Source organism: Alosa sapidissima, chromosome 8 (assembly GCF_018492685.1).
Source record: "Alosa sapidissima isolate fAloSap1 chromosome 8, fAloSap1.pri, whole genome shotgun sequence".
Classification (NCBI taxonomy): Eukaryota; Metazoa; Chordata; class Actinopteri; order Clupeiformes; family Clupeidae; genus Alosa; species Alosa sapidissima.
The window spans coordinates 10413882-10427150 of NC_055964.1; the positions used below are offsets into that span (position 1 = coordinate 10413882).

General features: G+C 40.1%; 1 protein-coding gene across 3 annotated transcripts in view; it reads right to left on the bottom strand.

Annotated features, from left to right (window-relative positions):
• pde4d (phosphodiesterase 4D, cAMP-specific) overlaps positions 1-13269 on the bottom strand; it is a 148956-nt gene that overhangs the window by 114764 nt on the left and 20923 nt on the right. For all 3 annotated transcript variants that reach the window (XM_042101001.1, XM_042101000.1, XM_042101002.1), the window contains exon 3: positions 8427-8656. In XM_042101001.1, coding sequence (XP_041956935.1) covers positions 8427-8656 — 230 coding nt within the window. The remainder of the gene's footprint in view (positions 1-8426; positions 8657-13269) is intronic.

The window sequence follows — 13269 nt, forward strand, 5'->3', positions numbered from 1 at the left end:
AAAATATATTTAGACAATACAATAATAAGGCAAAGGTTAAAAAGGCCAGCAGGCATCATGTGTAGTCTCAACTGCTAGATGCTGCGCTCTCCTAGGAAAGCTATACAACTGACCCACCCAACCCCCCCCCCCCGAACACGCCCATTTCGGCAAGGTGCTGGCGTGACGATTTTCTTTTACCCACTCGGAATGGGCAATGCATAGTCTACTAATACTACACTTTAATTTTTTTGAAAAGTATGACTCTTTCTCTCTAAAAATGCATTTGAATTCGAGAGGGATAGAGAGAAAGTCGACTAATAATTTCAGAAGACATACAGTGAACAGATCTACAGAGCTCAGAATAAGGCCAGGGCCCACTTCCCCGAAAGCATCTTAAGCCTAAGAGCGTCGTAAAGTCCCTCTTACGAACGTCTTAAGATTTGCCGATTGTTTCCCGAAACCATCGTAGCTTAAGAGCATCGTGAAAACACTCGTAGATCTATGAGTGCTCCAGAGTACTCGTTACCGGCTAAGAGCGTCTTAACAGTACTTCTCACTGAGGTCACCAACAGGACATACAGAGGAATTACAACTTAGAATACATAATCCAATTTACGTTCCCATTCTTTATTGTGTTTACCTGTGATGAATCAGATTTTAGCGTGCAAAATAGCCTACATTTAATGGTCATAATAATGTGATGAAAAGCGGACAAAAATGCAATCAAGTTATGAAAAGAGACGTTGCCAGAATAGTTTGGCATTATCTTTGCTAAGTGAATATTTTATTAGGCCTATGAGGTAAAAAGCAGAGAAAGCAACATGTGGTTTAGTCTGTAGCCTACTGCATCAAAATCTAAGCCTACACATTTCCGTAGCGGTGAACGCGCGTGCACTGCTCTTAAGATGCTCTTAAGGGGAGCTGTCCACGTTATTAGTTATGAAATATCCTCTGATTTGACGGTGATGTCAGGTGACTGCACGACACAGCTATAGGCCTACCATTTAAACTTCGGATCTACACATTAATTCACATCAATACGAAAATAGAAAGACTTTGACATCTGCATGTAGTATACCACACAGAGACATAAATAATTGTAATTATTTTAAGATTAGATTGTTGCACCATGCAATAATTTTTTTGCGGTGTCAAGAACACGTTTGAAGATAAGAAAGAAGTCGAGTAAGAAAGAGAGGAAATGTGTAGGCTTAGATTTTGATGCAGTAGGCTACAGACTAAACCACATGTTGCTTTCTCTGCTTTTTACCTCATAGGCCTAATAAAATATAGCCTTCACTTAGCAAAGATAATGTCAAACTATTCTGGCAACGTCTCGTTTATTAACTTGATTGCATTTTTGTCCGCTTTTCATCACATTATTATGACCATTAAATGTAGGCTATTTTGCACGCTAAAATCTGATTCATCACAGGTAAACACAATAAAGAATGGGAACGTAAGTTGGATTATGTATTCTAAGTTGTAATTCCTCTGTATGTCCTGTTGGTGACCTCAGTGAGAAGTACTGTTAAGACGCTCTTAGCCGGTAACGAGTACTCTGGAGCACTCGTAGATCTACGAGTGTTTTCACGACGCTGTTACGATGGTTTCGGGAAACAGTCGGCAAATCTTAAGACGTTCGTAAGAGGGACTTTACGACGCTCTTAGGCTTAAGATGCTTTCGGGGAACTGGGCCCTGGGCGTCTTAACAGTACTTCTCACTGAGGTCACCAACAGGACATACAGAGGAATTACAACTTAGAATACATAATCCAATTTACGTTCCCATTCTTTATTGTGTTTACCTGTGATGAATTAGATTTTAGCGTGATGAATTAGATTTTAGCATGCAAAACAGCATAGCCTACATTTAATTGTCATAATAATGTGATGAAAAGCGGACAAAAATGCAATCAAGTTATGAAACGAGACGTTGCCAGAATAGTTTGGCATTATCTTTGCTAAGTGAATATTTTATTAGGCCTATGAGGTAAAAAGCAGAGAAAGCAACATGTGGTTTAGTCTGTAGCCTACTGCATCAAAATCTAAGCCTACACATTTCCGTAGCGTGAACGCGCGTGCACTGCTCTTAAGATGCTCTTAAGGGGAGCTGTCCACGTTATTAGTTATGAAATATCCTCTGATTTGACGGTGATGTCAGGTGACTGCACGACACAGCTATAGGCCTACCATTTAAACTTCGGATCTACACATTAATTCACATCAATACGAAAATAGAAAGACTTTGACATCTGCATGTAGTATACCACACAGAGACATAAATAATTGTAATTATTTTAAGATTAGATTGTTGCACCATGCAATAATTTTTTTGCGGTGTCAAGAACACGTTTGAAGATAAGAAAGAAGTCGAGTAAGAAAGAGAGGAAATGTGTAGGCTTAGATTTTGATGCAGTAGGCTACAGACTAAACCACATGTTGCTTTCTCTGCTTTTTACCTCATAGGCCTAATAAAATATAGCCTTCACTTAGCAAAGATAATGTCAAACTATTCTGGCAACGTCTCGTTTATTAACTTGATTGCATTTTTGTCCGCTTTTCATCACATTATTATGACCATTAAATGTAGGCTATTTTGCACGCTAAAATCTGATTCATCACAGGTAAACACAATAAAGAATGGGAACGTAAGTTGGATTATGTATTCTAAATTGTAATTCCTCTGTATGTCCTGTTGGTGACCTCAGTGAGAAGTACTGTTAAGACGCTCTTAGCCGGTAACGAGTAGCCTACTCTGGAGCACTCATAGATCTACGAGTGTTTTCACGACGCTCTTCAGCTACGATGGTTTCGGGAAACAGTCGGCAAATCTTAAGACGTTCTTAAGACGGACTTTACGACGCTCTTAGGCTTAAGATGCTTTCGGGGAACTGGGCCCAGAACACCTAGAACAGCCATCACCAAATGGCGGACCGCGGTCCAAGTCCTGACCGTGACGTGATCCTATCCGGACCCAGACCATAATAGCCTAATTTAGATTTTCACGTAAGATTTCAAAGCTGCGCTAAATGTTTCGTTGGTTAGGATAACAGCATTTACTTCAGGAGCTTCAGGAACCATCATTTCGCTTGCTGCTAGTCAGCCAGTGAAATCTGTGAATTCTGATAAAGTCGAGTCAGTGAGTAAAGTAGCCTACTATGGAGAAGAGACTGATAGCCTGAAACGAGCGAGGAGAGGAGACGGGACGAGAAACAATCAGATAGATATCTAAGTTAACGATAAGTAAGTTATTTTCAAATCATCGACTGCTCAAAGAGGAGAAAGCTAGCGAGAACAGGGCCTAGTTTCCCGATAACGACGGAGACACGCTCTTAAGAGGGTTTTCTACGATTCATCTTACGATCGTTCGTTTGGTTTTTCCGACTGTTTCCCGAACATGCTCGTATGCGTGAACGCGCGTGCACTGCTCTTAAGACGCTCTTAAGGGGAGCTGTCCACGTTAATAGTTCTGAAATATCCTCTGATTTGATGGTGATGTCGGGTAACTGCACCACAGCTATAGGCCTACCGTTTAAGCTTCGGATCTACAGATTAATTCACATCAATACGAAAATAGAAACACTTTGACATCTGCATGTAAGCATCCCAAGTAGGTTATATACCACACACAGACATAAATAATTGTAATTATTTAAGATTAGATTGTTGCACCATGCAACAGGCTACTTTTTCGCTGTGTCACTTAAGAACACGTTTGAAGATAAGAAAGAAGTCGAGTTAAGTGAGGAAATGTGTAGGCTTAGATTTTGATGCAGTAGGACTACAGACTAAACCACATGTTCCTTTCTCTGCTTGTACCCTTATAGGCCTAATAAAATATAGCCCTCACTTAGATAATGGCAAACTATTCTGGCAACGCCTCGTTTCATAACTTGATTGCATTTTTGTCCGCTTTTCATCACATTATTATGACAATTAAATGTAGGCTATGCTGTTTTGCATGCTAAAATCTAATTCATCACGCTAAAATCTAATTCATCACAGGTAAACACAATAAAGAATGGGAACGTAAATTGGATTATGTATTCTAAGTTGTAATTCCTCTGTATGTCCTGTTGGTGACCTCAGTGAGAAGTACTGTTAAGACGCCCAGGGCCCAGTTCCCCGAAAGCATCTTAAGCCTAAGAGCGTCGTAAAGTCCCTCTTACGAACGTCTTAAGATTTGCCGACTGTTTCCCGAAACCATCGTAACAGCGTCGTGAAAACACTCGTAGATCTACGAGTGCTCCAGAGTACTCGTTACCGGCTAAGAGCGTCTTAACAGTACTTCTCACTGAGGTCACCAACAGGACATACAGAGGAATTACAACTTAGAATACATAATCCAACTTACGTTCCCATTCTTTATTGTGTTTACCTGTGATGAATCAGATTTTAGCGTGCAAAATAGCCTACATTTAATGGTCATAATAATGTGATGAAAAGCGGACAAAAATGCAATCAAGTTATTAAACGAGACGTTGCCAGAATAGTTTGACATTATCTTTGCTAAGTGAAGGCTATATTTTATTAGGCATATGAGGTAAAAAGCAGAGAAAGCAACATGTGGTTTAGTCTGTAGCCTACTGCATCAAAATCTAAGCCTACACATTTCCTCTCTTTCTTACTCGACTTCTTTCTTATCTTCAAACGTGTTTTTGACACCGCGAAAAATTATTGCATGGTGCAACAATCTAATCTTAAAATAATTACAATTATTTATGTCTCTGTGTGGTATATAACCTACTTGGGATGCTTACATGCAGATCTCAAAGTGTTTCTATTTTCGTATTGATGTGAATTAATCTGTAGACCCGAAGTTTAAATGGTAGGCCTATAGCTGTGACGTGCAGTCACCTGACATCACCGTCAAATCAGAGGATATTTCAGAACTATTAACGTGGACAGCTCCCCTTAAGAGCATCTTAAGAGCAGTGCACGCGCGTTCACGCTACGAGCATGTTCGGGAAACAGTCGGAAAAACCAAACGAACGATCGTAAGATGAATCGTAGAAAACCCTCGTAAGAGCGTGTCTCCGTCGTTATCGGGAAAGTGGGCCCAGAGCTTTATATAACGATACGGGGGCAACGCAAAACTGTCACGTCCGTAACGCCAACTAAATATGGATGTGACAGTTTTGCGAGGAATTGCCCTGGACCTCTTCTATATTCTCTGAGACAGGCGATTTTAAGCACCAATTTGAAGCACCTCTACTAGACAAAGCATATATTTTGAGCAAGCATAGGGTAGGCTAGGCCCATTCAACAGTGAACTGAGACCACAGAATATTTTACGATTTAAGAAGGCAATATGATTGATCCACCACAATCTAGTTAAGCCTACATGCATTCACTGCCCAACAACGTGATATTCCTGGTTTCCAGGATTTCGGGTCAACTAAAAAAAACTAAAAAAAATAAATTAAACTTGCTGATTAATGGGTTCAAGGAACCAGCTGTGGAATATCCATCCTTGTCTCAGCTCAAATTTTATTTTAAGTTCACGTCAAGATCTTAAAAATAGCCAAGGCTAGGCCTACTCAGTTTTTCTCCCCAATTAGGCTACTCTTTATCTTGCCTTATTTCTCCTCATTTCGAATGTTGCCTTTTAGGCTACTTATTTTATTCCACATTAAACATTAGGCCTAGGCCTACAATCTTCTATTTCTTGAATTTCCCCTTGGGGATCAATAAAGTATCTATCTATCTACAACTAGGCTCCATCCATCCATCCTAATATTATACATACATACATATACATAGCCTAAACACGCACGTTAAACATTATGATGCTCCGGACCTTTGCTTGAGGAAATTTTCCGTAACTGGACCTCGCTGAAGATTAATTGAATACCCCTGACCTAGAACATTGAACTTTATTAGTTAGCTCAGTTATAATTATTTGTCAGGATGACTTGAGGACCTAATAAATTAGGCCTTGTATTTTCAGTTCTAAGTTTCTTTCCCTTCATGTGTTTGTGTTTCATATTATATGCATACAATTAAACTGGCTAAATGCACTGTAGGATAGGTGACATGGGATCAATTTAGATTTAGACTTTCTACAAAATCCACTTAACAGCTCACCTAAATTTAAGTTGTTACTCAGATCAGGCCTACAGGCATTTCTGATTCAAAGGGTACCTAAACATTTGGATGATTTGCACACCTTGGGTGGTCTCTGCATTTTAAAAATAGCCCAGAGTAAAGGACTGTCTAAATCCTATAGGAGCCAAAACACTGTCTCTGTTTTGACCCTTGTCCCTTGACTGCTCTGAGACAAACAAGCACTACACAGTCGGCTATTTTAGATCATAGAGCCAGAATGGGCAATCAAGTAATGTTCATGGTTGAAATAGCCCTGGATGTGCATAAATTATGCAAATCATTTTAAATGATTTTAAACATTTTTCCTGTACCCCATTGCTCCATTGTACAGAGTGTGCTGTTTTATAAAAAGGTAGACATGGGGAATAGGTAAGTCTGACTGATGCCTCTTTAGTACTAATCCTGATTTACCTTGACTTTTCAGAGGTTGAAAATGTGTGATGGGCGTTCACACAAGCCGACATTTACCCTACTGAAATACTAACCTATGGAGATAAATCTGTCGCTGTATAGGCCTACACCTTGCAAGTAGGAAGGATGTGATGACAGTTCCACCGTATCTTTTTCTTGAAGGGATAACACCATATGGAGTCAAATAACGGCAGCTGCACATCACCATAGACAGACGTTTTGCATCTCTGCTGACTGCCTCTCTAGTCATTTTGTGCCTTCTCTGTTACTTCTCATTCTGTTTAATGTTTGGGTGTCACAGCTTCCACGGTACATTTCTGAATAGCTATGGCTCACTAATTTAAGAAGTTGACATCTTTTTAAAAGGGTAACTATCATGGGATAGCCCAAGATAGGCCCAGTTTTATTGAGGTCCAGATGCAAGTTTCATGCCTATGCCAAAGTTACAAGACAGTTGTATCACTGTTGACAATAGTGGTTTTGACAAAACAAAGAGGGCTAAATTGAAAAATGGCTGACATTTCCACTATAGCACTGCCAAGTGTAAAGACCCTGTTTTCAGTAGAGGTAGTCCTGTAGCTGGCTAGCAGACATTTCCTTAGCTGCCTTATCAACATCTTGGCAGGCTCGACAGCCCTAGGAATAGCTAGCTAGACTACATAGAAACCATTTCCTTTCAGTGTCCTGATTTCCAATCACGTTGGAAATCAATGATGACTGAAAGCAGACACCGAAACAGCTCTCTGAGCCTGAGTGCAAATCATGCTCCCGAGCAGATCACAGGGGTGGCCTCAGATAGGAAATGGCTCCTCCATTACACATGTTTGATTGCATCCTCCGGTTGCAGACACCTCTCTGACAGTGTGTGTATTAGTCCTGCCCGCCAATAGGCACAAATAATAGCTGTGAGTTCACGCCCCATCAAAACATTCAAGAGCACTTTGTGTGACATCTCTAACAAGACTGATACTGAGGTTCTGTAACAGTCAAAAAATGTCAGTGAAGCAACTGTTCATTTCAGCACTTTCAGAGTTTGCGGGTTAGATGGCGGACGTGTAACATTTATTCATTCATTAATTTCTAAGAGGTAAAACAAACATGTAACATTATGTGGTAATATTAGATTACTGCAGCCCCAACTCTTGCTGGGTATTTTAAATGAATCAATAAAATGATTTCTTGATGTTTTAACTGCAGAAGTACTAGAACTACTGATGATATATCCTGAGAGGTCTCTGGTGTATGCCTCCAGTCCTCCCGAAAAGAGAGATGTCACACCCCACAAAGCTCCTGATTGACAGCAGTTTGGTCTGTTGATGGAGTGTGAGGCACGGTGGCAATTTCATTTGCATTTAAAGGAACCGTAACCTTGAAATACCCCACAGAGTAATAATATTGTTATTACGATTCAAGGTTTAATGTTGTAGTATCAATGTTATGAAATTGAGTGACTGATGTTTTGGACACAGTATAATAATTAATTTAATCGGTTGTAGGATCCATAAACATGCTGCATGTGCAAACATGTGCTCTTGAACACTACATTGTGCCTTCAACACCATACCAAAACTCACACAATTTGCAATGAAAGATCAATGACCTCCAAGTCTATATTTGTCCACATTCAGTGAAGTCCACAATTAATACAATTACACAGCTGAAAGATGGGAGATCTGTCATTCATCGTTCCTCATTGTTTGTAGTTTCACTTCAGAGAGGCTAACAGAGAGACTAGGGAATGTAGAGAAACTACCATGGGGAGAGCACACAAAGCACATGGACCCAAGGAACACACAATGACGTAGGCCACAGGCAGAGAATGTGCGTAAGAGCTATTTTTCACCATTTAACTCCCTACCGGTACTTTGACTTGACTGAATTTAGAAAGTGACCTAAAAAACACAGCCTCCATGTCATCCTACCTGCCACTCTCGGCGTTGGTGATGGCGATGAGCGGAGGTGCCCGCAGGGGTAAGCTGGTCGGCCGCGGCTGGGTGGTTTCAGTTTCGGGCCTCCTGTCGCAGTAGTACTGCTCCGCTTGCCGGAAAGCCAACGGCGGGAGCTGCATCGTCCGGCATGAGAGCCGTCGCACTGTGAAGGGCTCCATGCAAGACACAGGGCACTGCTCTGGGGAGTCTGAGCAGTCTGAGACCTGCAAATGTGCAAGCACACACACACACACACACACACACACACACAGAGCCATACATACATGTACACAGAGGTACATGTATGTAACACCCATACACAAACAGGCATATACCCAAAATAGAAGTGCGCATACACACAGACACACACATAAACAAGGTCACAAAGTGAGATGGAGAGAGAACTGTGCCCTGAGTGTCCTTTTGCCTATTACAGGAAGTGGAAAGTCTAGGGGACTGAGTGTCCCTCTAGTCCAGCTGATTAGCTGATTAACAAGTGTTGGTTTTAAGCATCTTGATTCGCCTTGATTAGAAGCTCAGGCAATTTAATTTGATCGTGTTAATTAATAAGATGGATGAGTTCAGAGTGGATAAATGTGTGTAATCATCTCATGACTATTGTCAACTCCTCATCTTCAGTTGACCTGAATTTCTCACATATCTCAGAGAACCAAGCACAGAGAAGTAATGTCACTACAAAACTCCACAACATTGGGAGCAAAGCTGTATTCACTGTATTTATTCACATGCACAATACATTTCAGCAGAGGTGCATGTCTGCATACCCATTTTGACAGTTGTTTTCATATCCTGTCCAGGCCATCTGTGGCTAATGGTGCTTGCCTGCCCTCTGTCTCACCCCCCTCCCTCTCTCTCTCTCTCTCTCTCTCTCTCTCTCTCTCTCTCTCTCTCTCTCTCTCTCTCTCTCTCTCTCTTCTGTCTCTCTCTCTCCACCCTGAATACATGAATTATGTAGCCACATTGGATTGTAATTCCCTTGCAGGCATGCAGCCCTTTACTTCTTTCTGTGAGCCCCCTTTGCTGTCTCTGTGGAAGTGAAGCTGACAGTATCCGTCATTTAGTCTCATTCTGTCAGAATGTATATGACAAGCAATTAAGATTGCTATCACAATCATTTGCACCCAGTTTATTTTAAAATGCACAAGATGATTACAAGGAGGGTAAACAGCTAGATGCAATGTTTACAATACATCAGAAAAAAATGTGTTTTAAAGTTTAACATTTATGTGGTTGCTTTATGGGTGTCTGTAAATCCAGTTGGAAGTTTAATATTGATGAACAGCTGACAGGCGATTTATAGTGTTTCCTGTCTGCCCAGGGAAATCTATTGAATGATATTCACTACTTGGAAAGTTTCAGCTCTCCAGGCTAGCCTGACAAATTGTGTTGAAGCACCTGAATAATGGCAGTCATCATTGTGAAATTATGAGCTGTCATTCCAAAAATAATTACCTTATACATTATAAGCCCAGGGAGGGGTAATGTGATCAAAGTATCAGCGCTTCCCATTTAATTCAACGTCTCCCATCTCTTTGCATCTCATCTTACTCTCTGTGAAACTCAACCAGCCAGATTAATCTGAAATATGTCAAAGATCATCACTATGGATGATCGGCACCCTGGGTGGCTGAGCCATTGGTTATTTCGCTTCCATAGATCAAATGATTACTGCACATAGTTCCACTGCACTGCATTGCACTGCAATTCCTGTGAGCATTTAGGATGGAAGTGTGAAAAGCCCACATGCTTTTTATTCAATGTTTGCCATTCAGTTGCCTGTTGCTCACATTATTAGGATAAAGAATATGTCTGTATCATTAATCATTTATTAATCTTTTGGGACCATGATCCCTAAATTGTAACAAGATATACCATGAAATGTCCCTTTACTTTAATATTTTATTCCAACATTTTTTTCTGTATTTCTCTCTCTATTCATTTCCTGTTAAAAAGCCACATCTTAGATACCCCTAAAGGTACTCCCATTTAAATCACACTTAATTAAACCCCACTCATTAAATTGTGCCTCAAACTTTTAAAGTACAATTTAGGACTGCTGATTTGAGAGCAGGCTGTTCAAAGAAAAAGCAAAAAAGACAACAAAAAAAACAGCTTAGGTGACATGGAAAAGCAAAAAAAGATGATGATGAAGAAGAACATTACATTTCCTGTCACGTACTGTTTTTTATATGGAATTCTTGATGCAGACTGTGCTTGAGACTGTGCTGTGGAACTCTAGGGACACTCAAAGCCATATTGATCCAGAGGAGGGAGGGGACAGCACTGTGCAAACAGCCTGAAATGTTACCAGTCCTTGTTTACCAGAAATATGATTTCACCCACAATTCATAACATTGGGCAAGACAGCTACACCTGCTGTAAGTGCATTTGATGATATTAGTGTAAGTATATTAGTTTCTTAGAACAGTTGCGCTCCATTCCTCCCACAGATGTCCTGTCAACATGCCATAGACATGACAAAATATATGTGATTATGTCATGTTACCTGAATCTAATGTGGAACAATTATGGGGGTACACTGGAAAGCATGAACGCCTGTATCACTGATTTAGGTTTAGTTGATTATCCACTAACTCTCACAAATGGTGACATTGAAATAATATTGTACGATTCCCATCACCACTGAATTTCCTTTTGAGTGTCTGTGACATAGGTGTCTAAAACTGATCCTTAGTTATGAGAGAAGGGCTTGAAGCGAAGCCAGGCATAACTGACACGTCCAGCAACAGACAGTGACATTGAGATTCAGTTTTATTTATATGTTGTCTCAAGATGACACTCCTTTATAAGAACAGACCCAGTGGCTCCCTCAGGCTCTGCTGCACTGACTGCCCCGTGTGATTGGTTTGTCAATCAAAACTTTGACATTTGCTCAATATGTAAACATTTTTATTTTGATCAGTCCGCATTGCGTTCTGGGGGGGATTCTCATTCAGAGCTTAAAAGTCATGGTCTCATGCATTATTAATGGCGTAACTGAAATTAATTAAACAGTTATGGCCAGCAAACTGGAAAGCACCAAAGCAAACAGAGTGTTTCTTTGGTGCGTTTTTTTTTTAACCTGACCTTCAAAGAAACTCATTCCCACCTTCAGTGGAACCAAGTCTCTGGTCACGATATTGCCATTTATTTAATGATAAAATGTCTGGAAAAGGACATCAATTAGCCAGCTAAGATTTGAAACAGTTAAATAAAACATTCAAATCCAAGTAGAATGTACCCATGAAAACGCTGTTGGCATGGAACATGATATGTTGCTTTAATTTGTGAGTTGCATATCGAATAAGATTTTGGACAAAAGAATGAATCATAAAACTGTTTTTCCAATTTATAAGATAATAATTTGTTATATTTCTTAATTATAAAAGAAAATAATGGTATAATGCAGTCTTCTCATTTTGCAGTCTTTCCATTGCAGATTTTGTCTTGGACCGAATTATCGCTTTTAATTTACTTTTATGCCTCGTTTCCCAATTCCAATCTTGCTGCATATTCCATCTTACAGTTTAAGAGGTGTGTTCATTCTTCCTCTTTTAGTGCATCTGCGAGGGTAAGTGAACCTCCCCATGCTAAATTTATCTGGTGTAATCAAGGCCAACCAAGGGTGAAATGAGAACTTTATACAGGAGGCATTTCTTTACACAAGGTGGAGAACAATATTGCAACTTAGCTGCCTTCATTTGCAAGGAAAACAGAGGCACTTGGGGTAACAGGGACACCACTTGGGGGAAGCAGCGTTCAGCTTCCCGGTAAACAAATTAACCTCCAACAGAAGCCTTCCATTTCTGGAGAGCATCCTAATCTGATTACCTCTGTGAAATATGCAACTGTTGGCCTTGTGCATAAATAAATAAGTAGCTAAATAAAAAACGTTGTCTCACACCATTGGATGTGAAATAAAAATCTTCTGGGCGGAGAGGCAGTGTTATTTGAAACTTTGAACATTCAAAACACCTACAAGGGAGATGCCCTGTGTCCTCTGAACACCTCCTACCGTAACGTGTCTGTTGTTTACACAAACATATTTCACCCCAATCCCTGCTGCTCTCTAATTGAAGATTGGTGTGTGCTTAGGAAAACTGGTGTCTGTGCCATGTCTGTTCCATAATTAGATTCAGGCGACTGTTGCATCCATATCCTGTATCCATGGTAATGCTCATTGCGTAAGTCATGATTATTCATGGTGTTCATTACCTATAAGCAGTTTCCATGTCAGCTCTTCTACTTGACTGTCCCAAGGATCAAACACTAGGAACCTATAGCAAGGCCACACAGGCTCTCCCTAGTTCTCACCCTACACCCCCAAACACAGAATGTAATGAAGTAATGAAATTGTGATGACTATTTTTCAGAAGGTGTTATCACCCAATAAGCAATGTGTCAGTATGAAACACCTTGCTGTGCTTCAAGGCTTTCTGCATAACAACAGGCATCTTGGGCTATAATTGAGCTTAAAAACTAAAAAAAAAAAAAAAATCTAGTTATAGACCACTTCTGCAGTACTCGATAATGGCACAAAGGTCAGCCATGCTAATTAAACTCTGAACCTATAGCGCAATACAAAATGTGATGATTCTTTTGTGTTCATTTAATTGTTTTTTCCCCTGTGACAACTACAAATACATTCAATAGTTAAATACGCTTTTGAATAGCCTATTCATGTATTACAGCAATGTCAATGTCTAGTGAAAACTAGAGGACATTGTTGTCATGGCTTAAAAGCAAACAATTGATTGGCAGATCATTGTGCAACTGATAACTGTCAGTGTCAGAGAGGATATTGGTACTATGTTGA